Source organism: Pecten maximus, chromosome 4 (genome assembly GCF_902652985.1).
Source record: "Pecten maximus chromosome 4, xPecMax1.1, whole genome shotgun sequence".
In the NCBI taxonomy this organism is placed as follows: domain Eukaryota; kingdom Metazoa; phylum Mollusca; class Bivalvia; order Pectinida; family Pectinidae; genus Pecten; species Pecten maximus.
Window position 1 is genome coordinate 5,602,094 of NC_047018.1, and position 27,951 is coordinate 5,630,044.

Consider the following 27,951-nt stretch of genomic DNA (forward strand, 5'->3'; position numbering starts at 1 on the left):
GATATATAACGCGGTTTAATTGTTAACGTCACGTGGTATGGTGATTAACATCACGTGGTATGGTAGTTAACACCACTTGGTATAATTGTTAACGTCACGTGATATATTTGTACCGCTCTTAAAGAATAGAGAAAACAAATTTCCACCGAGTGGAATCGTTATCAAAAGTTATCAATATGTTTGTGGGTTTTTAGTGTAATCCAATCCCACACACGGATTTATTCCTGATATTTTTATTATTCTGAGAAAACTACGGACTTTTAGACCATTTTGACACTTATTTTAGGAATTAGAGGTTTCCGACAAAGATAGAATGGAAGAGACTGGCCAATCGAGCGTTCTTTCCGTTGAAAATAATTTTCTTCGAGAAAGAGATAGATTGTCATCAAACACTTAACAGCAATTCCTCTTTGTACTGTTGATATACTGTGTCATCGTGACAGTACATGTAATGGTGGCACGTTACCCTATATATCTACCTGTTAATTGACAGAAGAGACTCGGGGATGGGCGGACTTTTTATAGGCGGAATGGCAACATGTGGTATTGACCATTTCACGACACTTAATGATATGGGAAATGAAGAATTCTTACAGTCTATCCTTGGCGCAGGTTGGCTTCCATTTGACAGTTTTTCCAGCAAACGTGAGTTTATGTTAATGTGCTACAGCTTTTCTCTGTAAAACATCCCGTATCTATACAAGAACTGCTCATTTATGATCACGTGTTATTTTTTCTGATAAAACTCTTTAGGACTATACTGTATTTTACTGACTTAACATGTGCTAACTTCATTTCCACTACAAGACCATGGGTAAGGTAGCGTAACCACTCTAACATCACGTGACGTTACTGACTTAACATGTACTAACTTCATTTCCACTACAAGACCATGGGTAAGGTAGCGTAACCACTCTAACATCACGTGACGTTACTGACTTAACATGTACTAACTTCATTTCCACTACAAGACCACGGGTAAGGTTGCGTAACCACTCTAACATCACGTGATATGATTGTTAACGTCACGTGGAATCGTTGTTAAATATTTAGCGACATTCAATGTCAAAAAGCGTGATGTCCATATACAGTACTACTACGTTAGAACGTTTAGCAAGTTTGATTATACTGTCTTTACAGAAGTTAGCCGATGTAACGTTGTAAATGGAACCTCGTGAAAACTGACCGGGGTTAGTTTTCCACGTTGAATATTGACCCCGAATGCCGTTGAAAATTGAGCCAACAGCGCATTATTCACTCCGACCCGTGGAATATGGCCCCCGTTGAAAACTGACCCTATTACAAATGGTTTAATGTTTCATAACTAAACCCGACCTCTCGACTCGATTATTATGGCCGAATTGACCACACTAAATGTTAAGGGCACTAGCTAAGTCAAAGTTCAAGGTCAAGCGATGAGTTTCATCTTATCGATTTCACCCACGTGAAGCATCGTCAAAATGTTTTCAAAAGTCAACGACGGAACTTTTGAATGTCGTGTAGATCGATATACGACATTTAGCATTCAGAAATAAAATAAAAAATTCAGATTTTGAATGTTGTGTACATACGACATGTGACATTCAGATTTTTGAATGTCGTGTAGTCTTATAATCAATGTTGAACAGATCCCTATGTGTATGTGTAAATGGGTATAACTCTATATCTCGGTTCCATATGTCCAATGTTGTGCCCGGTTTCATGATAGTCCAAAGTATATGCATTGCCGTGGAAATTGTAGATATAAAAAAAGTGAATTAACTAGTCATTAAATAATGAATGGAGATTGCAGAAGTCAGTACATCAAATGGCATGTCAGGACACGACTGCGTGACATCATTCCAATATTGTTGACGTATACAATAGGAAGTCAGAGGACCTATCATATGGCTCCAAGGTTATAGATAACGGAAGTTTACCACAAACAATACGGGAGCTTCGAGATAGTGAAAATGACGTAAACTCACGTGGTTAGAGTACGATGTCTGATGGCCCGAGGATGTCTGATGGCCCGAGAATGTCTGATGGCCCGAGAATGTGTGTGAACGATATCATATGGTCCGAGGATGTGCTGGAACGATATCATATGGCCCGAGAATGTGCTTGAACGATATCAAAATTATCCGTCGGAACAAAATATGTGGACGAACGGACAAAACATTACTGTAGGACAATGTATTTAGAACCTATACCTACTCAGAAGAGGGCGCTTACAGGGAAGGGAGAGGGGTAATCAAACTTGAACCCATGCATTTTATTCCAATGGAGTAGATCGGTGAAACTTTTGTTGAACAGTCAATTTTCCATGTTCAATTTTCAACAAAACATTCGTTGAGAATTGACCTTTTAAGCTGTCATTTTTCAACGACACGACCAATTTTCAACGGCATTTAGGGTACATATTCAACGTTGAAAACTGACGAGGGTCCATATTCAAAGTTACAAACTGATCTAGGGTCAATTTTCAACGGGAGTCCATTTTCAACCTAAATCCTAAAACAGACCCACTACTAGGGTGCAAAATGAAAGTCAGTCGGAAGTTTCCTTTTGGTTACCCTCAATCATACAATCTAAGTGTCTTTTTACCCCCAACAATGTCCGTCTGTAAGGACACGTTACCTCCAACAATATCTCCGTCTGAAATGTCACGTTACCGCCAACAATGTCCGTCTGTAACATTTACCGCCAACAATGTCCGTCTGTAACATTTACAGCCAACAAATTGAATGTCCGTCTGTAACGTCACGTTACCTCTAACAATGTCCGTCTAGAATGGCTCGTTACCGCCAACAATGTCCGTCTGTAACATCACGTTACCACCAACAATGTCCGTCTGTAACATCACGTTACCTTCAACAATGTCCGTCTGTAACGTCTCGTTACCGCCAACAATGTCCGTCTGTAACATCACGTTACCACCAACAATGTCCGTCTGTAACGTCACGTTACCTCTAACAATGTCCGTCTGTAACATCACGTTACCGCCAACAATATCCGTCTGTAACGTCACGTTACCACCAACAATGTCCGTCTGTAACATCACATTACCTCTAACAATATCCGTCTGTAACGTCCCGTTACCGCCAACAATGCCCGTCTTGAACGTCAAGTTATCGGCAACAATGTCCGTCTGTAACGTCACGTTACCTCTGACAATGTCCGCCTGTAACATCACATTACCTCCAACAATGTCCGTCTGTAACATCACATTACCTCCAACAATGTCCATCTGTAACATCACATTACCTCCAACAATGTCCGTCTTTAACATCACGTTACCTCCAACAATGTCCGTCTGTAACGTCACGTTACCTCTAACAATGTCCGTCTGTAACGTCTCGTTATCTCCAACAATGTACATCTGTAACATCACATTACCACCAACAATGTCCGTCTGTAACATCACGTTACCTCTAACAATGTCCGTCTGTAACATCACGTTACCTCCAACAATGTCCGTCTGTATCATCCCGTTACCACCAACAATATCCGTCTGTAACGTCACGTTACCTCCAACAATGTCCGTCTGTAACATCACATTACCCCCAACAATGTCCGTCTGTAACATCACGTTACATCTAACAATGTCCGTCTGTAACATCACGTTACCACCATCAACAATGTCCGTCTGTAACATCACATTACCAACAACAATGTCCGTCTGTAACATCACGTTACCTCCAACAATGTCCGTCTGTAACAACACGTTACCTCTAACAATGTCCGTCTGTAACGTCACGGTATCACCAACAATGACCGTCTGTAACGTCACGATACCACCAACAATGTCCGTCCGTAACATCACATTACCTCTAACAATGTCAGTCTGTAACGTCACGTTACCTCCAACAATGTCCGCCTGTAACGTCACGTTATCACCAACAATGTCCGTCTGTAACATCACGTTACCTCTAACAATGTCCGTCTGTAACATCACATTACCACCAACAATGTCCGTCTGTAAAGTCACATTACCTCCAACAATGTCCGTCTGTAACAACACGTTACCTCTAACAATGTCCGTCTGTAACATCACGTTACCTCCAACAATGTCCGTCTGTAACGTCACGTTACCTCCAACAATGTCCGTCTGTAACATCACATTACCACCAACAAATGTCCGTCTGTAACATCACATTACCACCAACAATGTCCGTCTGTAATATCAAGTTACCTCCAACAATGTCCGTCTGTAACATCACGTTACCTCTAACAATGTCCGTCTGTAACATCACGTTACCTCCAACAATGTCCGTCTGTAACGTCACGTTATCACCAACAATGTCCGTCTGTAACATCACGTTACCTCCAACAATGTCCGTCTGTAACGTCACGTTATCACCAACAATGTCCGTCTGTAACATCACGTTACCTCTAACAATATCCGTCTGTAACATCACGTTACCTCCAACAATGTCTGTTTGTAACGTCACGTTATCACCAACAATGTCCGTCTGTAAAGTCACATTACCTCCAACAATGTCCGTCTGTAACATCACGTTACCTCTAACAATGTCCGTCTGTAACATCACGTTACCTCCAACAATGTCCGTCTGTAACGTCACGTTATCACCAACAATGTCCGTCTGTAACGTCACATTATCACCAACAATGTCCGTCTGTAAAGTCACATTACCTCCAACAATGTCCGTCTGTAACATCACGTTACCTCTAACAATGTCCGTCTGTAACATCACATTACCACCAACTATGTCCGTCTGTAACATCACGTTATCGCCAACAATGTCCGTCTATAACATCACGTTATCGCCAACAATGTCCGTCTGTAACGCCACGTTATCGCCAACAATGTCCGTCTGTAACGTCACGTTACCACCAAAAATGTCCGTCTGTAACGTCACGTTATCGCCAACAATGTCCGTCTGGAATGACGTTTCGTGTCCGTCTCTCCGTATGTGTACCCTATGAAGCCTTAAAGGATCAATCAATATGTGTGCTGAAAAGGTTAAGTGACATTTTAGGTTCTTAAGAGCACAAACTCATTTTGTTTTAAGACCAAATTGTCACTATAGACATATTTAATTATACTCAATACAAAAGAAAAGGAAAATTATGTGAAAATTTACATGTATGTGACCTTATAAGTTACCATACACCAGGTATTGTTACCTGTATGTGACCATTATAAGTTACCATACACAGGTATTGTTACCTGTATACGACCTTATAAGTTACCATACACCAGGTATTGTTACCTGTATGTGACCTTATAAGTTACCATACACCAGGTATTGTTACCTGTATGTGACCATATAAGTTACCATACACCAGGTATTGTTACCTGTATACGACCTTATAAGTTACCATACACCAGGTATTGTTACCTGTTTGTGACCTTATAAGTTACCATACACCAGGTATTGTTACCTGTATGTGACCTTATAAGTTACCATACACCAGGTATTGTTACCTGTATACGACCTTATAAGTTACCATACACCAGGTATTGTTACCTGTATGTGACCTTATAAGTTACCATACACCAGGTATTGTTACCTGTATGTGACCTTATAAGTTACCATACACCAGGTATTGTTACCTGTATGTGACCATATAAGTTACCAGACACAGGTATTGTTACCTGTATGTGACCTTATAAGTTACCATACACCAGGTATTGTTACCTGTGTGTGACCTTATAAGTTACCATACACCAGGTATTGTTACCTGTTTGTGACCTTATAAGTTACCATACACCAGGTATTGTTACCTGTATACGACCTTATAAGTTACCATACACCAGGTATTGTTACCTGTATGTGACCTTATAAGTTACCATACACCAGGTTTTGTTACATGTATGTGACCATATAAGTTACCATACACCAGGTTTTTTTTACCTGTATGTGACCTTATAAGTTACCATACACAGGTATTGTTACCTGTATGTGACCTTATAAGTTACCATACACAGGTATTGTTACCTGTGTGTGACTTTATAAGTTACCATACACCAGGTATTGTTACCTGTATGTGACCTTATAAGTTACCATACACCAGGTATTGTTACCTGTATGTGACCTTATAAGTTACCATACACCAGGTATTGTTACCTGTATGTGACCTTATAAGTTACCACACACCAGGTATCGTTACCTGTATGTGACCTTATAAGTTACCATACACCAGGTATTGTTACCTGTATGTGACCTTATAAGTTACCATACACCAGGTATCGTTACTTGTATGTGACCTTATAAGTTACCATACACCAGGTATTGTTACCTGTATGTGACCTTATAAGTTACCATACACCAGGTATTGTTACCTGTATGTGACCTTATAAGTTACCATACACCAGGTATCGTTACTTGTATGTGACCTTATAAGTTACCATACACCAGGTATTGTTACCTGTATGTGACCTTATAAGTTACCATACACCAGGTATTGTTACCTGTATGTGACCTTATAAGTTACCATACACCAGGTATCGTTACTTGTATGTGACCTTATAAGTTACCATACACCAGGTATTGTTACCTGTATGTGACCTTATAAGTTACCATACACCAGGTATTGTTACCTGTATGTGACCTTATAAGTTACCATACACCAGGTATCGTTACTTGTATGTGACCTTATAAGTTACCATACACAGGTATTGTTACCTGTATGTAAACCCATGTTATAACACACATTACAAATAAACTAACATTGAAACATAGTTGATATTTACATTATTGTATTAGAATATCAAGTTCTACAGTTTCTTCCTTAACTTATATATTTTTCCAAAGGAAAGCATTACAGAATTTAAGTTAAAAATCTTACTTAATGAGCATTCCTAAAAATTCTGTAATTCTTCCCTATGGAGGGCCCTTGAGACATACGATCTTACTGTGACAGAAGCCATTGATATTTTAACTCATAAACAATACAGAATTTTATTTTACATGATTGGTTTATCTAGTACTAATACGATAACCATTCTTTATTGTGTAACATTAAGATGTTTACAGTGACATCATTTTATCTTTATCAACTTTGATGGAAGTGTTTTTGAACAGGTAATGTAGTTTGGGGAAAGGCCAGATCCCAGCGGAACAGGACAATACCTCTGTAACAGATTAAAGTATTAATACAATATAGAGACAGTGGTATCTAAATAATTAAACAAAACCAAATAACTGTGGGATGTTTTTTTATTATCATGTTGATCATTTGATACACTTTTCCCAAAAACGTGATTGTGTGTATAAACATCTAGAGAGAGGATCTACACTAGATAGTACATCACAATGCCAACATGGCTGGACGGAAACCATCGAAAAACACAGACAAGATAGAACAATTTCATATTAAACTTTAGATTCTAGTAAACATCTAATGTATACTAACTCGTGGTTTGAAATCTTCAGTTACGTATATGATTTGCATGTGTCTCTCACTTACAAAGATATTGTGTCCATCAAATTAACTGTAAGCATTTACCAAAGACAAAACACTAACATTTTTACAAATCAAGTTGTGAAAAAATCAGACAAGCAGTGAATTTCACAAAGGTGTTCTGTTACAGACCTCATAATGAATGGAAATGTTTGCAATATTAAATTACATATTATAATAAAATGTCACTTTCAATTTCATTATATTTTTTCTTTAAAATAATTATTCATGAAACAAAGCATCAACTCAAAGTTAAATTTTCAGCACAACAAACTTCCGTATACAGGTGTTTTTAACTTGGAAAATAAACAACTTTTTATGAATAACACAAAACGTTGGCAACCATTTTGGCAGACACATTTCAATTCAGAAATAACTTTCATCCGCATCAAGCATTGAAATAGAAAACAAGTTGTAGCAATGTTCTACTGCAAATTGAAATTAAAATCATTAAAAATCCATAAACATTTACACTGGCTATTGAAATTAATTACGATACAAGGTATCCTCTACATATCTCAGTTTTAAAATGATATTCTCTAGTGATCAGTAAATTTCCATTCTATCTTGATCTATCTTTCATCTATGTTGAAAGTTTTCAAACTGAAGCACACTCTGATCTGATTGAGAGTCACAAAACTTAATAAGTGAAAGGTCTGCAATTGGTGTTTTAATTTTTTTGGTTAAATGCTGAAATTTTTAAATGCTTATTTTATAAATTTGTGAAAAATATATCATTTTCTATATTGTTAATTCACGAAGGCACATTCTTCTCAAGATGGTTTTAAGAAAATAAATTATCAGTAACTCACTACCGTAATGGATTGGATTAATGCTTAGTGCTAATACTGGTATATAACGTGGACGGATATATCCTATATCACAAATTTATCACAAGTATATATTAATTATTTCATGCCTAGTTCTCTCCTAGAACAACATAGAATCAGTCACTAACTGAAGGAGATGACGGAGAACGGTCAACAATCTATCTCCTTATTTAGTCAGCAGGGCACACTGTGGACATGTCTAAAAGCACTAAATTGGAATGCAGATACAAATATATAGTAGAAATCTTTCTCATTCTCCCATATCCCTCGGTAATATTACACCCGTTTAGTGACACAGTTGTGTAACACAAACAACATCTCATGATGTGATCAACACAACTTCCTGTTGTCAAACACACTTAAAGGTGAAAATATGCAAAACGTTTCCATAACCTGACACTCATGCTGATATCTGACACAATGTTGAAACAGTAAGTGTTAACTGACATTGTGTCGAAACAGTAACTGTTAACTGACATTGTGTCGAAACAGTAACTGTTAACTGACATCGTGTTGAAACAGTAACTGTTAACTGACATCGTGTCGAAACAGTAACTGTTAACTGACATCGTGTTGAAACAATGTTAACTGACATTGTGTCGAAACAGTAACTGTTAACTGACATCGTGTTGAAACAGTTACTGTTAATTGACATCGTGTTGAAACAGTAACAGCTACTGTTAATTGAAGAGTTAACTGTTAATTTTTCTTGCACAACATTTTACATTCAATAATAAAGTCCAGCAAATCATATAAATAAATATAATGTATGAACTGAGTTCCTAAACTGCAGTTGAGTTTTGGAGATACATTAAAATACAACAGTACTAGGTGGATTTGTGGTCAGAGGTTTCCTTACACACTGGCGAGTTAAACTGTAACAGGTTGTTGTTGGCGGATAGGAGGTATAACAGGGGAGGCCCCACGTAAATTCCGCCCCAACATTCTCTCCTTCTCCTCCTCCTTATCCTGGTGTTTTTTAATCATCTCCCATGCAACACGCCGAGCAGATTTTCCATCCATCTCTGACTGCATGAACGTTGTGATATTCTTCAGAGCAACCTCCATCTGATTCTGAAGATCGGCCACACAAATACCATTTATCTTGGACTCACTCTGCATACGACGCAGCTCTGACTTGTTGTACAGTTCCCGGTACTTGAAATACTCCAACATAGCTCCATGCATCCTCTGCTGCAAAGCTTGCAACTGTAAATAAGACAGCAACTGTTATAATGAGGAAATTAACTAAAGACCAGTTACGATTCACAGTGTAAAACATTGCTTATAAAGAATCAAACTGGTCTAAACTTTTAAAGATTTAGGGATCGACCTGTTTGTGAAGAATCAAGTGGACTCAAGTTAGGATCTTGTGGCCTACCTGATTGTGATGATATTGTGGCCTGCCCAGTTGTGAGGATATCACGGTCTACCTGATTGTGATGATGTTGTGGTTTACCTGATTGTGAGGATATCATGGTTTACCTGATTGTGAGGATATCGTGGTTTACCTGATTGTGAGGATATCGTGGTTTACCTGATTGTGATGATGTTGTGGTTTACCTGATTGTGAGGATATCGTGGTTTACCTGATTGTGAGGATATCACGGTCTACCTGATTGTGATGATGTTGTGGTTTACCTGATTGTGAGGATATCATGGTTTACCTGATTGTGAGGATATCGTGGTTTACCTGATTGTGAGGATATCATGGTTTACCTGATTGTGAGGATATCGTGGTTTACCTGATTGTGAGGATATCGTGGTTTACCTGATTGTGATGATGTTGTGGTTTACCTGATTGTGAGGATATCGTGGTTTACCTGATTGTGATGATGTTGTGGTTTACCTGATTGTGAGGATATCATGGTTTACCTGATTGTGAGGATATCACGGTCTACCTGATTGTGAGGATATTGTGGTTTAGCTGATTGTGAGGATATTGTGGTTTACCTGATTGTGAGGATATCATGGTTTACCTGATTGTGAGGATATTGTGGCCTACCTGATTGTGAGGATATCGTGGTTTACCTGATTGTGATGATGTTGTGGTTTACCTGATTGTGAGGATATCATGGTTTACCTGATTGTGAGGATATCGTGGTTTACCTGATTGTGAGGATATCACGGTCTACTTGATTGTGATTATGTTGTGGTTTACCTGATTGTGAGGATATTGTGGCCTACCTGATTGTGAGGATATCGTGGTTTACCTGATTGTGAGGATATCGTGGTTTACCTGATTGTGAGGATATCGTGGTTTACCTGATTGTGAGGATATCGTGGTTTACCTGATTGTGAGGATATCATGGTTTACCTGATTGTGAGGATATCATGGTTTACCTGATTGTGAGGATATCGTGGTTTACCTGATTGTGAGGATATCGTGGTTTACCTGATTGTGAGGATATTGTGGTTTACCTGATTGTGAGGATATCGTGGTTTACCTGATTGTGAGGATATCGTGGTTTACCTGATTGTGAGGATATCACGGTCTACCCGATTGTAAGGATCTCTTGGCCTACCTGTTTGCAGTCCTTGATTGCTTCCTCTAGCTTGACTCGCTCCTCATATGTGTTTAGTAACTGATCCTTCATTACGATAAACTCATTCTGCATCTGTCTGTACTTTGAAGCCAACAGTTTGTTCAGGTCTAGCCTTCGTAATCGGTCAACCTAAACAGGGTACAGTTATTTCATGTTACAAGAAGAATACTGTATAATTCATTGGAGAAACTCATGCATAAACACTTGACCTTATTATATATAATAGTTTACTGTCAGTGTGATCAACAAAGTATGGAGTACACTGAACATTGGCTATGAATTATTTATCCTGAGATATTTGATATATATGCAACAAACCTCAGAGTCTTCTAGAAATCTCTGTCTGTCCTCCATAAAGTCTCTATGATTTTTATCATTAGCATGGATCCGAGCTGAAACAATGAATGCAAAACAGTAAATAAAATGTTTTACTACATCTGTGATATTTAACCAGACAGTACATCGGTAATCCATACATCTAAATACTTAGATATCAGTATGATTCATGTAGAAGTCCTAAGCTGAAGATGTTCAGCCTTAGACAATTAAGTTTTGATAACAGTATATCTTTACCTAAGAGATTTTCATAATCAGATTTCAGATCTTCATCTAATTTCTGGCTGGTTTTCAACTGGATATTGACTTCTTCCAAGCGCTCACTACAACAGAAACAATCATGTGTGAGACGAAAAGCTAATAAGTGTACTGGATACTTATACTCCGTACTGTCGTCTATATTACTAATGTAAAACTTAATGTGTACTGGATACTTATACTCCATTCTGTCGTCTATATTACTAATGTCAAACTTAATGTGTACTGGATACTTATACTGTCGTCTATATTACTAATGTCAAACTTAATGTGTACTGGATACTTATACTCCGTACTGTCGTCTATATTACTAATGTCAAACTTAATGTGTACTGGATACTTATACTCCGTACTGTCGTCTATATTACTAATGTAAAACTTAATGTGTACTGGATACTTATACTCCATACTGTTGACTATATTACTAATGTCAAACTTAATGTGTACTGGATACTTATACTGTCGTCTATATTACTAATGTCAAACTTAATGTGTACTGGATACTTATACTGTCGTCTATATTACTAATGTCAAACTTAATGTGTACTGGATACTTATACTCCATACTGTTGACTATATTACTAATGTCAAACTTAATGTGTACTGGATACTTATACTGTCGTCTATATTACTAATGTCAAACTTAATGTGTACTGGATACTTATACTCCGTACTGTTGACTATATTACTAATGTCAAACTTAATGTGTACTGGATACTTATACTGTCGTCTATATTACTAATGTCAAACTTAATGTGTACTGGATACTTATACTCCATTCTGTCGTCTATATTACTAATGTAAAACTTAATGTGTACTGGATACTTATACTGTCGTCTATATTACTAATGTAAAACTTAATGTGTACTGGATACTTATACTCCATACTGTTGACTATATTACTAATGTCAAACTTAATGTGTACTGGATACTTATACTCCGTACTGTCGTCTATATTACTAATGTCAAACTTAATGTGTACTGGATACTTATACTGTCATCTATATTACTAATGTAAAACTTAATGTGTACTGGATACTTATACTCCATTCTGTCGTCTATATTACTAATGTCAAACTTAATGTGTACTGGATACTTATACTCCATACTGTTGACTATATTACTAATGTCAAACTTAATGTGTACTGGATACTTATACTCCATACTGTTGACTATATTACTAATGTCAAACTTAATGTGTACTGGATACTTATACTCCATACTGTTGACTATATTACTAATGTCAAACTTAATGTGTACTGGATACTTATACTCCATACTGTTGACTATATTACTAATGTCAAACTTAATGTGTACTGGATACTTATACTGTCGTCTATATTACTAATGTCAAACTTAATGTGTACTGGATACTTATACTGTTGACTATATTACTAATGTCAAACTTAATGTGTACTGGATACTTATACTGTCGTCTATATTACTAATGTCAAACTTAATGTGTACTGGATACTTATACTCCATACTGTCGTCTATATTACTAATGTCAAACTTAATGTGTACTGGATACTTATACTCCATACTGTCGTCTATATTACTAATGTCAAACTTAATGTGTACTGGATACTTATACTCCATACTGTCGTCTATATTACTAATGTCAAACTTAATGTGTACTGGATACTTATACTGTTGACTATATTACTAATGTCAAACTTAATGTGTACTGGATACTTATACTCCATACTGTCGTCTATATTACTAATGTCAAACTTAATGTGTACTGGATACTTATACTGTTGACTATATTACTAATGTCAAACTTAATGTGTACTGGATACTTATACTCCATACTGTTGACTATATTACTAATGTCAAACTTAATGTGTACTGGATACTTATACTGTCGTCTATATTACTAATGTCAAACTTAATGTGTACTGGATACTTACACTGTTGACTATATTACTAATGTCAAACTTAATGTGTACTGGATACTTATACTGTTGACTATATTACTAATGTCAAACTTAATGTGTACTGGATACTTATACTCCATACTGTTGACTATATTACTAATGTCAATTAAACATATTTAACAACAATCACTCTGTTAGTAACCAAAGCCAAGCTAACTTAAAGTTGAGAATTATAGAGCAGTTGATTCCTTCCATAAAAACAAGAATACACTTACTTGAAGTCAGGAATATACTGTTATTAGAGTATAGACTTACTTAAGTCAGTGATGGCTTGTGTATTGTAAATGAGTATAAACTTACTTAAGTCAGTGATGGCCTGGGTGTTGTATATGTCAGTATATACTTACTGAAGTCAGTGATGGCCTGTGTGTTGTAGATGTCAGTATAGACTTACTTAAGTCAGTGATGGCCTGTGTGTTGTAGATGTCAGTATAGACTTACTTAAGTCAGTGATGGCTTGTGTGTTGTAAATGAGTATAGACTTACTTTAAGTCAGTGATGGCTTGTGTGTTGTAGATGAGTATAAACTTACTTAAGTCAGTGATGGCCTGGGTGTTGTAGATGTCAGTATAGACTTACTTTAAGTCAGTGATGGCTTGTGAGTTGTAGATGTCAGTATAGACTTACTTAAGTCGGTGATGGCCTGGGTGTTGTAGATGTCAGTATAGACTTACTTGAAGTCGGTGATGGCCTGGGTGTTGTAGATGTCAGTATAGACTTACTTAAGTCGGTGATGGCCTGGGTGTTGTAGATGAGTATAGACTTACTTAAGTCAGAGATGGCTTGTGAGTTGTACATGAGTATATACTTACTTAAGTCAGTGATGGCTTGTGAGTTGTAGATGTCAGTATAGACTTACTTAAGTCGGTGATGGCCTGGGTGTTGTAGATGTCAGTATAGACTTACTTAAGTCGGTGATGGCCTGGGTGTTGTAGATGTCGGTGATGGCCTGGGTGTTGTAGATGTCAGTATAGACTTACTGAAGTCGGTGATGGCCTGGGTGTTGTAGATGTCAGTATAGACTTTCTTAAGTCAGTGATGGCTTGTGTATTGTAGATGTCAGTATATACTTACTTGAAGTCAGTGATGGCCTGGGTGTTGTAGATGTCAGTATAGACTTACTTAAGTCAGTGATGACTTGTGAGTTGTAGATGAGTATAGACTTACTTAAGTCAGTGATGGCTTGTGTATTGTAAATGAGTATAGACTTACTTTAAGTCAGTGATGGCTTGTGTATTGTAAATGAGTATAAACTTACTTAAGTCAGTGATGGCCTGGGTGTTGTATATGTCAGTATATACTTACTGAAGTCAGTGATGGCTTGTGTATTGTAGATGTCAGTATAGACTTACTTAAGTCAGTGATGGCTTGTGTGTTGTAAATGAGTATAGACTTACTTAAGTCAGTGATGGCATGTGTGTTGTAGATGAGTATATACTTACTTGAAGTCAGTGATGGCCTGTGTGTTGTAGATGTCAGTATAGACTTACTTAAGTCAGTGATGGCTTGTGAGTTGTAGATGTCAGTATAGACTTACTTAAGTCAGTGATGGCTTGTGAGTTGTAGATGTCAGTATAGACTTACTTGAAGTCAGTGATGGCTTGTGTATTGTAGATGTCAGTATAGACTTACTTGAAGTCAGTGATGGCCTGGGAGTTGTAGATGTCAGTATAGACTTACTTAAGTCAGTGATGGCCTGGGTTGTTGTAGATGAGTATAGACTTACTTAAGTCAGTGATGGCTTGTGAGTTGTAGATGTGAGTATATACTTACTTGAAGTCAGTGATGGCTTGTGAGTTGTAGATGTGAGTATAGACTTACTTGAAGTCAGTGATGGCTTGTGAGTTGTAGATGTGAGTATATACTTACTTGAAGTCAGTGATGGCCTGGGTGTTGTAGATGAGTATAGACTTACTTAGTCAGTGATGGCCTGTGTGTTGTAGATGTCAGTATAGACTTACTTAAGTCAGTGATGACTTGTGAGTTGTAGATGTGAGTATATACTTACTTGAAGTCAGTGATGGCTTGTGAGTTGTAGATGAGTATATACTTACTTAAGTCAGAGATGGCTTGTGAGTTGTAGATGTGAGTATATACTTACTTGAAGTCAGTGATGGCCTGGGTGTTGTAGATGAGTATAGACTTACTTAAGTCAGAGATGGCTTGTGAGTTGTACATGAGTATATACTTACTTAAGTCAGTGATGGCTTGTGAGTTGTAGATGTCAGTATAGACTTACTTAAGTCGGTGATGGCCTGGGTGTTGTAGATGTCAGTATAGACTTACTTAAGTCGGTGATGGCCTGGGTGTTGTAGATGTCAGTATAGACTTACTTAAGTCGGTGATGGCCTGGGTGTTGTAGATGTCAGTATAGACTTACTTAAGTCGGTGATGGCCTGGGTGTTGTAGATGTCAGTATAGACTTTCTTAAGTCAGTGATGGCTTGTGTGTTGTAGATGTCAGTATAAACTTACTTGAAGTCAGTGATGGCTTGTGAGTTGTAGATGAGTATAGACTTACTTGAAGTCAGTGATGGCCTTTTGTGTGTTGCTGACAAGTCTGTCCATGGTAGTCTGTTCTCTGTCCCAATCATCCATCTGTTTGTTCATCAAGTCAGTCTTCCAGGACATGTGGTCCAACCTTTTGTCCAATGCAAGCACTTCATTCTACAAATGTATATATACATGCATATATTTTCCCATTAATCAGAGTGTTTCAAGAGTCTCAAATTCTAGTTATTTCCCTCCATAAAAGATCCCAGGACTCCTCATTTATGGAATTCATGTTAAACCCCTTGGGTACTAGAATTGTGGTTATCAGAAGTATCCTTACCTTGAGATGATCATGGTGGGGCTCTATTCCACTAATCTTGGATTTGAATGTTTTGTGGGATTCCTCATGCTGTTTCTTTGTATTTTCTAGTTGTGCAGTCAGATTTTCCTTTTTCTAAAATAAAAAATAACCATTGATATATATATTTTTAGCAACAAATTATCTTTTTTATTTTTTGCATGTTTGTAGTTCATTAGTTTGACTTTTTTTTTACAGTTTCTGTCTCTGCACTCAGTTTAAACATCAAAATTAATCATTCTCACAGGAGAGCTTGCATGGTAGGTAATGTAAATCATTCACACAGGAGAACTTGTATGGTAGGTAATGTAAAGTGTACGTCCTTATCACTGTATTAACAGCAGGAATAATCGAATACACAATATTTACAACAGAGGTATAGATCCATTAAAAATGTTATAATCTATATTCATATCTCTTTAAAATTAGTCTCAAATACTATTGCATACTTAAAATGTTCCGTCACAATGCCACAATGTCTCAAAATCCATTGTTTACTTAAAATGTTCAGTCACAATGCTACAGTGCTTCAAATACTATCGTGTACTTAAAATATTCAGTCACAATGCTACAATGCTACACTGCCTCAAATACTATCGCATACTTAACAAGAGCCCGCTGGAGGGCCACAACATACGCCCGCCGCAATATTTGACACTTGGAAGGGGGTAGTTTCACAGGTTGTAATGCTTTAAAATGAAGTATCATTGTTGGAAAGTTGGAAGGAGATATTGATACACATAATGGTGTGTAGTTGAAAGCAAAGGGCAACTTTAAATGATGAGATGTACATTGTATATACATGTTGCAAATATGGGAAACCTTGGTTTAGACACAACAACACAAAAATTAGTTCACATGTTTATATACAGAATATACAGAGCCTGCGTCGGGTATTATTGAAGTTATGGTCCGGATAAGTAAAATCATATACTCCACTAATAAGTGGGTAAGGGGCATACTTTTGGTATGTGACACTCCGGCTCATCTAGATGTATATTTGTGTTAAGTATGGAGAGCTCAGCACCATATGTGCCCGAAGTAAAATCATCAAAGGGGAATAACTCCGCAAATATGGGGGTAAGGGGCATGATTTTGGTATGCGACACTCCGTGTATATTTGTGTTAAGTATGGAGAGCCTGGGTCGAGTAGTATTGGAGTTATGGTCCGGACAAGTAAAATCATAAAGGGGAATAACTCCGCAAATACGGGGGTAAGGGGCATGATTTTGGTATGCGACACTCCGGCTCATCAATATGTATATTTGTGTCAAGTATGGAGAGCCTGGGTCGAGTAGTACTGGAGATATGGTCCGGACACCATATATGCCCGAAGTAAAATCATCAAAGGGAAATAACTCCACAAATAAGGGGGTATGATTTTGGTATGCGACACTCCGGCTCATCAATATGTATACAAATGTATTTGTGTCAAGTATGGAGAGCCTGGATAGTACTGGAGTTATGGTCCGGACAAGTAAAATCATCAAAGGGGAATAACTCCACAAATAAGGGGGTAAGGGGCATGATTTTGGTATGCAACACTCCGGCTCATCAATATGTTTATTTGTGTCAAGTATGGAGAGCCTGGGTAGTACTGGAGTTATGGTCCGGACAAGTAAAATCATCAAAGGGGAATAACTCCGCAAATACGGGGGTAAGGGGCATGATTTTGGTATGCGACACTCCGGCTCATCAAGATGTATATTTGTGTCAAGTATGGAGAGCCTGGGTCGAGTAGTACTGGAGATATGGTCCGGACACCATATATGCCCGAAGTAAAATCATCAAAGGGAAATAACTCCACAAATAAGGGGGTATGATTTTGGTATGCGACACTCCGGCTCATCAATATGTATACAAATGTATTTGTGTCAAGTATGGAGAGCCTGGGTAGTACTGGAGTTATGGTCCGGACAAGTAAAATCATCAAAGGGGAATAACTCCACAAATAAGGGGGTAAGGGGCATGATTTTGGTATGCAACACTCCGGCTCATCAATATGTTTATTTGTGTCAAGTATGGAGAGCCTAGGTCGAGTAGTACTGGAGTTATGGTCCGGACAAGTAAAATCATCAAAGGGGAATATCTCCGCAAATACGGGGGTAAGGGGCATATGATTTTGGTATGCAACACTCCGGCTCATCAAGATGTATATTTGTGTCAAGTATGGAGAGCCTGGGTCGAGTAGTATTGGAGTTATGGTCAGGACACCATAATGTGCCCGCCCGCCCACCCGCCCGCCAACATAACATAATACGTCCCGTCTTTCGTCGGGCATAAAAAAAGTTCTGTTACAATACTACACTGCTTCAAATACTATCGCGTACTTAAAATGTTCAGTCACAATGCTACACTGCTTCAAATACTATCGCGTACTTAAAATGTTCAGTCACAATGCTACACTGCCTAAAATACTATCGCGTATATACTAAGGGCAAATTTGTTGCAAATAAACTGGTTTAGGTTTGGGTTTATGGTTTAAACCTGGTTTTCAAAACGGTTTGTAAACTAAAACTGGTTTGCTCTTGAGAAACAAATGCGAAATTCTAGTTTTCAATATGGTGTCTTTGGGAGAAAAAGCTTCAGAGCAGTATTTGAAACGTTAATACCTCCTGAACGCACAAAAATCCCCCGAATCCCAAATTATGTTGAAGACATACTTCCACAATGCAATGACAGGGAAACGCATGCAGTTCTAGCAGACTTTTTTTCAAACACAAGGGAAAACTGTCATACCAATGGGAAAACAATTTTTAATATTTATAATTTATATTTTATTTGTCCAGTCAAATGACACTACAAGCCATAGTTGGCAAGTTTGGAGCACGTAGCGCACTTCAAGAGCACATTCTGCATGTGTGTTGACAACATTCGCCATCTTGTTTTCAGAAACGAAACCTTCCAAACCACAACCGGTGGTGGTTTGAATGGTTTGATAAACTAGTTTAGGTTTATCAGAAACAAATGAATGAACCGGTTTCAGTTTAAATGTGGTTTGAAACTGGTTTACTCAACAAATGGAAAGTTTACAGAACCGGTTTGAAACTAAAACTGGTTTTAGGAGAACAAATTCGCCCTTAAAATGTTCAGTCACAATGCTACACTGCCTAAAATACTATCGGGTATATACTTAAAATGTTCAGTCACAATGCTACACTGCCTCAAATACTATCGCGTATATACTTAAAATGTTCAGTCACAATGCTATACTGCCCCACATACTACAGTGGTAATCATTGTTCTAGACTTAAATATCTAAACATATATAGCTGTCTGTTTAAGGTGATACAATGTGTTTATACCAAAGTTTATCTAATTGCAATGAATACGGATAATAAACAAGAGTTCAGAGGGCCTGCATTGCTTGCTTGGATAATTTAGCAACCAATGTAAAAATTATCATTTACAGCAAAAATGAAATAATGTCTCCATTTTGGGAATTGCCTTTCAAAACTACTCCCACATTTTATAAAATTTGGTTTCCTAGAAAAGATGATTACCATCGTAAATAGCTAATTAAAATAACGCCACTTAAATCTTTGTTCCATTTAAGTTAATGGTTTTCCAGCCTCTATCCTCAGGGGACCAGATCCTCTCGAGATAAGCAGACCATAATTTGGTACAAATCCTGGTATCAGTAGAGATTTTCAAAGATTATTCTGTATTTTCACTGCCCTCTATCTCCGACCCTTTACGCCACTATTTGGGAGGAACACAACCACAACACAGCTCGTAGTGCGAGAGGAACTTTTAATAATGATCCGGAACATGAGGAGGGAGTTACTAAACCTTACTGTTCTAATACTGGCGTTATTTATACCTAATTTGGCCCCATTTTTCCTGTCCTTAAATAATCATAGCTGTTGATAGGATGTTAAACAATACTAAAACTAAACCCTATTCATTCAATACTTGTCTCAGACCAAATTTGGTAATAAACATTTTATCTGTACAGAAAGCTTTTAAAGAATGCATTACCTTCAGTCTATTACCTCTATTTGGCCCTGTGCCTCTATAACACTGGAGTCTTACCCACTCAAAATTACTCAAAACCAAATTGATGTCAAAATCTTTTCATTACTACAGAAAAAACTTATCAAAGATATACATCTATCATATCTTTCTCCTGGGCAAATTGATTAGTACATTTATTCAAAGTTCTTTTTATCTGAACAGAAAGGAAAACATTTTCAAAGTTGATAATCTTTAATTTCCCTGTAGAGTTCCACCCCTTTGCTCTCAAGAGGCCAAAGGAAGGGCACACTCTTTACATATGAAACCAGGGGTTCCATTAAGGATTCAAAAACTGTAATGATAACGTTACAATGTATACTTGTTATTAAAATCAAAACATTAATAGCATAAAAAAAGTGTTCATAGTTGATCAACCCAAACTCCTCACCACAAGGACTACTTGCTGGACTTAAGCAATGTTAATGATACCAGCGTTGTGTTAATATGATGGAAAGCAGCGATTAAACTGTCTGTAGACGGTAACACACACATATTAATGTATATCTTAAATTAAAGTTAGACATATTGCTTCATGCTTCATGCAATCTTTTTATTCACAATACATGTAATAATCACTGTGGAAATAATGTACCAACTAATTGTATAACATCCAATCAGATGTGACACTGGCCAGGATGCAGTAAACAATTGAGGTTTCATATAAGATTGTCTTTGTAAACAAGATAGAAAACAGTGGTCTATTTTGGTGACCTGTTGGGAGGGCAGACAGACCTAATTATCAGATCTATACCGTTAGGACTACACAACTCAGTTACTTCCACATATTACCTGCATCAATGTGCCAGTGACTTCCTGTCTGACACTGTCTAGACACCAGGTAAATTGACATGGACAGTTGAAGGATTATCAGCTGGTATTCAGCAAATACATTGTATTATGATCAATTAGTTCACCAAGCACAAATTGTATGTATGTTGGAGCCTGGTTGTGCAACTCCTCAAAGACCTGAACAAAGCCATCAAAGGACTCAAACTCCACTGATAGTCAATACAATAGGCCACACCATTTTATCCTTATTGAGGGCGGCTTTGGTCAGTTTCAAAAGGAAACAATACACACATAATTATATACTTCATGGTCAGCAGTGTTATTGTATGTGTAGGTTACAGATGAAGCTAAATATACAAAATAAATACACATTTGTTCTCTTGGTCAGCACTGCACAAATAGTCTGCAAACATTGATACTATACCTCCGTATTCTCTCTCCGTAGTGTGTACATTTCTGTTAAGTCCACCTTAACAGTCTGACAGACAATAACATTTAATATTCCCTCAAACTTTATAATGGGAAACATTTAAAGTGACCATCATTGGGTCTGAATGAATTATAACTATTAAAATTAAAAAAAAAAAAAAAAATGGTGGTCTTATGTGAGTTTGCATTATACATAGAAAATATTAGAATTATTTATATTACAAGAATAAATAGCTGCACATGTTGTTTTTTATCAGTGAGAGGCTGAGGAAAGACCAGCAGCCCTCCTTTATATTGTAACTGATTAGTTCATTATAGCATATACCTAGAATTACATGGTATATCAAGTAAGCAGAGGGTTGTATATGAGTATGTATTACAAATATACACTAACATAACATGCCAGTAATCATCTCTCTTAATTACAATCACCTATTTAATTAATCATTAATTGGAATGTTATCAACACATGGATCTCTCAGCGAGTACTGTTTTAGGAAATACATAAGACAATGTATGGTAGAAATGAAATCTTTATATTTCAGACCAGACTGGAGTATCAGTACTAAGGGGTACTTCTCCATTCCTACCACGATTTTATGTGTCTGGTTTGAATTGACAAAATTGTGGATGTGCTAAGTCTACAACAATTATAAGAATGTTTCCTGATTATAAAGTATTTATGTATCTTTTAAACTTTTCCTCCTACAAGATATATCAACAGGACAAAGTCAGAAAATGTTTAATTTGCAGTTTCCATTAAATTACTGTATTGTAGTACCTTCAATAAAGAACTAGAGAAACAATGTTTAACTTTACATTTCAGGCACCGCTAGCTTTCAAAAGCAGAAGTAAGCACAGCAAGCTGATTGACTGTATGGTACATAATGATCTCTATGCATTCTATGCGTTCACAGACCGAAATAACACAGAGAATTAACATTTCCAGTTTCCACAAAATTAATTACTCCACTTTATTGTATCAGGTATATGAAACAATTTATTTCAATATTCCAAGTAAGATACATCCATTTACAGCAAGAAGTAATAAAGATCAAATTAGTTACATATTTATATATGCATGTTTGTTTGGTTTTTTTAATTTTAAAATTCTTGGTTAAGAAACTGAAAATCTAAGCCAATGAAATAACTTGTAATAGGTAAATTTTGACAGTATTTCAGTACAAAATATTATACACTACCTCATCGTTTTCCTTTTTGGCTGTGCGAAGTTTCTTCACTTTGACTAAGACATCATCCACCAAACTATCCACTTCTGAAGCTACTTTTTTGGCCTGTTAAAGGAAAACACTTTAATGACTTTCATGTAAAAGAAAGGTGACAAGTTAATAGATACAGAATCATTCTTATTAACTCTCCCTATTTCTGTATCATTGTGTCCTGTCTATATTTATTACAACTTCAGATAAATCCTGAATTGAAATTTAAGATAATTAAAATTATGTGAATTTGATCCTAATTGCCCTGTTAAAGCAAACCACTTGTATCAGCTATCCATTGGCTGATCTACAATTCTGATTTCATTTATTTCCGCTTAAAAGAGACACCAGTAAATCAATCATGATGCCACAGGACTCGGCACCAAAACTACCGTATCTAAATACTTTGGGACAATTCAACCTTCTCAACTTCATATCAAATATCATGTCAGGTAAATTACAGGACATTTTAGATCACATCTTTGTGACATATTTAATCACAGCATCAGTTTTTTGTTTGCTTTTGCAAAATCTTTAAAATATTGAGAAACAGGAATTAATGTTAACAAACTAGTAAGGTCAAAGTTAAATATCAATCAGCATGCTTTCTAAGGATAAAACTAAATGTTCAATCTCAGAATTATGTCATACACACACAATCAACTCTCTATGTAAAAATGTTAAAACAAAGGAAAACATTGTGTTATTGTAGAATTTGACAGTATTCTATAACTGATACCTAATACCCTGTCATCAGCAATGTATAACTGATACCTAATACCCGGTCATCAGCCATGTCTCTTCACTACATCAAGTATTAAGTCTTCGGAGTCAAACTGTAGAGAGCTATCTAAAGGCTGAGGTGTAACTTACAGAAAACTAGCCAAATTACAATACACTTTTTTTAGGAAACCTGCAGTTATTTAAAACAATATTTTCTTCCATATCTTACATATCATACATTCTATACATGAGTAATAGTAGTATGTGATTACTAGAATGTTTGATTATGGAGTATGTGTACTGTACATACAACCATCTGTCTCAGTCTTTACTCATACAAATGGACAGAGACCTGCATGGTTACTGTATACCTCTTCACTTTGTTACAGGGGTAAAGTTTATTTAGCAGAGATACTCTTCTTGCTATGGATATATCATGATAATGCATAAATACACAAAATACATTCAAAAAATCTTTTGTTTAATCATACACTTTTGTTCGTTTAATTTGTATTTTTTTCAAACTTCAAACTTCCTTCAATTTTTCTGTGATTTTCTTGGATGACAAGAAATGTGAAAAGAGTTGAGAGCTTATAATGTCTGATGTCATAATCACACTGGTAAATCAGTACAATCTTTTACACTAAAATTAGGAAATTGTACACACATTGTACACACATTGTCATAGCTATGTTAGTAATGTACTGCTGTTGTTTCTCTCTGACCAACAGGATCACACAGCTAATGAGCCCTGATGTGAATCGTCAATTTCTTTCTGCTTCAAAGGAAACTGCAGTCATGCATAATCACCAACCATGTTAAAATGGTCTATTAGGGCACAGCAATTCATATGACACACTGATGTTTAACAGACTCTCACCACCAGTAACTGGGTAGTAGTTACTCAGCAGTGGGGTCTCAACATACTTACCTGGTAATGTTGGGAGTTTGACAGATCTTCATCATCACTGTCATCCTCCTCCTCTACTACTACTGCCTGAGGAAGGTTAACAGTCACACAAAGGTGAAATGGGTGAATTAAGGGGTTCCAAACAGGGAAAGGACAAAGACACACAGGGAAAGGACAAAGACACACAGGGAAAGGACGGAGACACACAGGGAAAGGACGGAGACACACAGGGAAAGGACGGAGACACACAGGAAAGGACGGAGACACACAGGGAAAGGAAGGAGACACACGGGGAAAGGACGGAGACACACAGGAAAAGGACACAGACACACAGGGAAAGGAAGGAGACACACAGGGAAAGGACGGAGACACACAGGGAAAAGGACACAGACACACAGGGAAAGGAAGGAGACACACAGGAAAAGGAAGGAGACACACAGGGAAAGGACAAAGACACACAGGGAAAGGACAGAGACACACAGGGAAAGGAAGGAGACACACAGGGAAAGGACAAAGACACACAGGGAAAGGACGGAGACACACAGGGAAAGGACAAAGACACACAGGGAAAGGAAGGAGACACACAAGGAAAGGAAGGAGACACACAGGGAAAGGAAGGAGACACACAGGGAAAGGACGGAGACACACGGGGAAAGGACGGAGACACACAGGAAAAGGACAAAGACACACCGGGAAAGGACAAAGACACACAGGGAAAGGACAAAGACACACGGGGAAAGGACGGAGACACTCAGGGAAAGGATGGAGACACACAGAGGGAAAGGACGGAGACACACAGGGAACGGATGGAGACACACAGGGAAAGGACGGAGACACACAGGGAAAGGACGGAGACACACAGGGAAAGGACACAGACACACAGGGAAAGGAAGGAGACACACAGGGAAAGGACGGAGACACACAGTGAATGGATGGAGAAACACAGGGAAAGGATGGAGACACATAGGGAAAGGAAGAAGACACTCAGGGAAAGGAGAAAGACACACAGGGGAAAAACAGAGACACAGAGGGAAAGGACGGAGACACACATCAGGTGTAAAGGAGATAATGTATGTATTACATTGTAATATATATCTAATGGAGACACACAGTAATATATATCTAATGGAGACACACACTGTAACATATATCTAATGGAAACACACTGTAACATATATCTAATGGAGACACACACTGTAACATATATCTAATGGAGACACACACTGTAATATATATCTAATGGAGACACACACTGTAATATATATCTAATGGAGACACACTGTAATATATATCTAATGGAGACACACACTGTAATATATATCTAATGGAGACACACACTGTAATATATATCTAATGGAGACACACTGTAACATATATCGAATGGAGACACACACTGTAATATATATCTAATGGAGACACACACTGTAATATATATCTAATGGAGACACACACTGTAATATATATCTAATGGAGACACACTGTAATATATATCTAATGGAGACACACACTGTAATATATATCTAATGGAGACACACACTGTAATATATATCTAATGGAGACACACACTGTAATATATATCTAATGGAGACACACTGTAATATATATCTAATGGAGACACACACTGTAATATATATCTAATGGAGACACACACTGTAATATATATCTAATGGAGACACACACTGTAATATATATCTAATGGAGACACACACTGTAATATATATCTAATGGAGACACACACTGTAATATATCTAATGGAGACACACACTGTAATATATATCTAATGGAGACACACACTGTAATATATATCTAATGGAGACACACACTGTAATATATATCTAATGGAGACACACACTGTAATATATCTAATGGAGACACACTGTAACATATATCTAATGGAGACACACACTGTAATATATATCTAATGGAGACACACACTGTAATATATATCTAATGGAGACACACACAGTAATATATATCTAATGGAGACACACTGTAACATATATATAATGGAGACACACACTGTAACATATATCTAATGGAGACACACACTGTAATATATATCTAATGGAGACACACACTGTAATATATATCTAATGGAGACACACACTGTAATATATATCTAATGGAGACACACTGTAACATATATATAATGGAGACACACACTGTAATATATATCTAATGGAGACACACACTGTAACATATATCTAATGGAGACACACACTGTAACATATATCTAATGGAGACACACACTGTAATATATATCTAATGGAGACACACACTGTAACATATATCTAATGGAGACACACACTGTAATATATATCTAATGGAGACACACACTGTAATATATATCTAATGGAGACACACTGTAATATATATCTAATGGAGACACACACTGTAATATATATCTAATGGAGACACACACTGTAATATATATCTAATGGAGGACACAACTGTAATATTATCTAATGGAGACACACACTGTAATATATATCTAATGGAGGACACACACTGATAATATATATCTAATGGAGACACACACTGTAATATATATCTAATGGAGACACCACTGTAATATATATCTAATGGAGACAACACTGTAATATATATCTAATGGAGACACACACTGTAACTATATATCTAATGGAGACACACCACTGTAGTAACATATATCGAATGGAGACACACACTGTAATATATATCTAATGGAGACACACTGTAATATATATCTAATGGAGACACACACTGTAATATATATCTAATGGAGACACACACTGTAATATATATCTAATGGAGACACACACTGTAATATATATCTAATGGAGACACACACTGTAATATATATCTAATGGAGACACACACTGTAATATATATCTAATGGAGACACACACTGTAACATATATCTAATGGAGACACACACTGTAATATATATCTAATGGAGACACACACAGTAATATATATCTAATGGAGACACACACTGTAATATATATATAATGGAGACACACTGTAATATATATCTAATGGAGACACACACTGTAATATATATCTAATGGAGACACACACTGTAATATATATATAATGGAGACACACTGTAATATATATCTAATGGAGACACACACTGTAATATATATCTAATGGAGACACACTGTAATATATATCTAATGGAGACACACACAGTAACATATATCTAATGGAAACACACTGTAACATATATCTAATGGAGACACACACTGTAATATATATCTAATGGAGACACACACTGTAATATATATCTAATGGAGACACACACTGTAATATATATCTAATGGAGACACACTGTAATATATATCTAATGGAAACACACTGTAACATATATCTAATGGAGACACACTGTAATATATATCTAATGGAGACACACACTGTAATATATATCTAATGGAGACACACTGTAATATATATCTAATTGAGACACACACTGTAATATATATCTAATGGAGACACACACTGTAATATATATCTAATGGAGACACACACTGTAATATATATCTAATGGAGACACACTGTAATATATATTTAATGGAGACACACACTGTAATATATATATCTAATGGAGACACACACTGTAATATATATCTAATGGAGACACACACAGTAATATATATCTAATGGAGACACACACTGTAATATATATCTAATGGAGACACACTGTAACATACA

The 27,951-nt window shown here is 36.8% G+C and overlaps 1 protein-coding gene across 2 annotated transcripts in view; it reads right to left on the reverse strand.

Annotated features, from left to right (window-relative positions):
- Positions 1-7,148: 7,148 nt before the first annotated feature.
- LOC117325048 (coiled-coil domain-containing protein 178-like) overlaps positions 7,149-27,951 on the reverse strand; it is a 44,140-nt gene continuing 23,337 nt past the window's right edge. For both annotated transcript variants that reach the window (XM_033880962.1, XM_033880963.1), the window contains exons 15-21: positions 22,608-22,700; positions 16,153-16,266; positions 15,841-15,986; positions 11,360-11,445; positions 11,105-11,178; positions 10,766-10,915; positions 7,149-9,449 (exon numbers count right to left, since the gene is read on the reverse strand). In XM_033880962.1, coding sequence (XP_033736853.1) covers positions 9,111-9,449; positions 10,766-10,915; positions 11,105-11,178; positions 11,360-11,445; positions 15,841-15,986; positions 16,153-16,266; positions 22,608-22,700 — 1,002 coding nt within the window. In that variant the 3' untranslated portion in view covers positions 7,149-9,110. The remainder of the gene's footprint in view (positions 9,450-10,765; positions 10,916-11,104; positions 11,179-11,359; positions 11,446-15,840; positions 15,987-16,152; positions 16,267-22,607; positions 22,701-27,951) is intronic.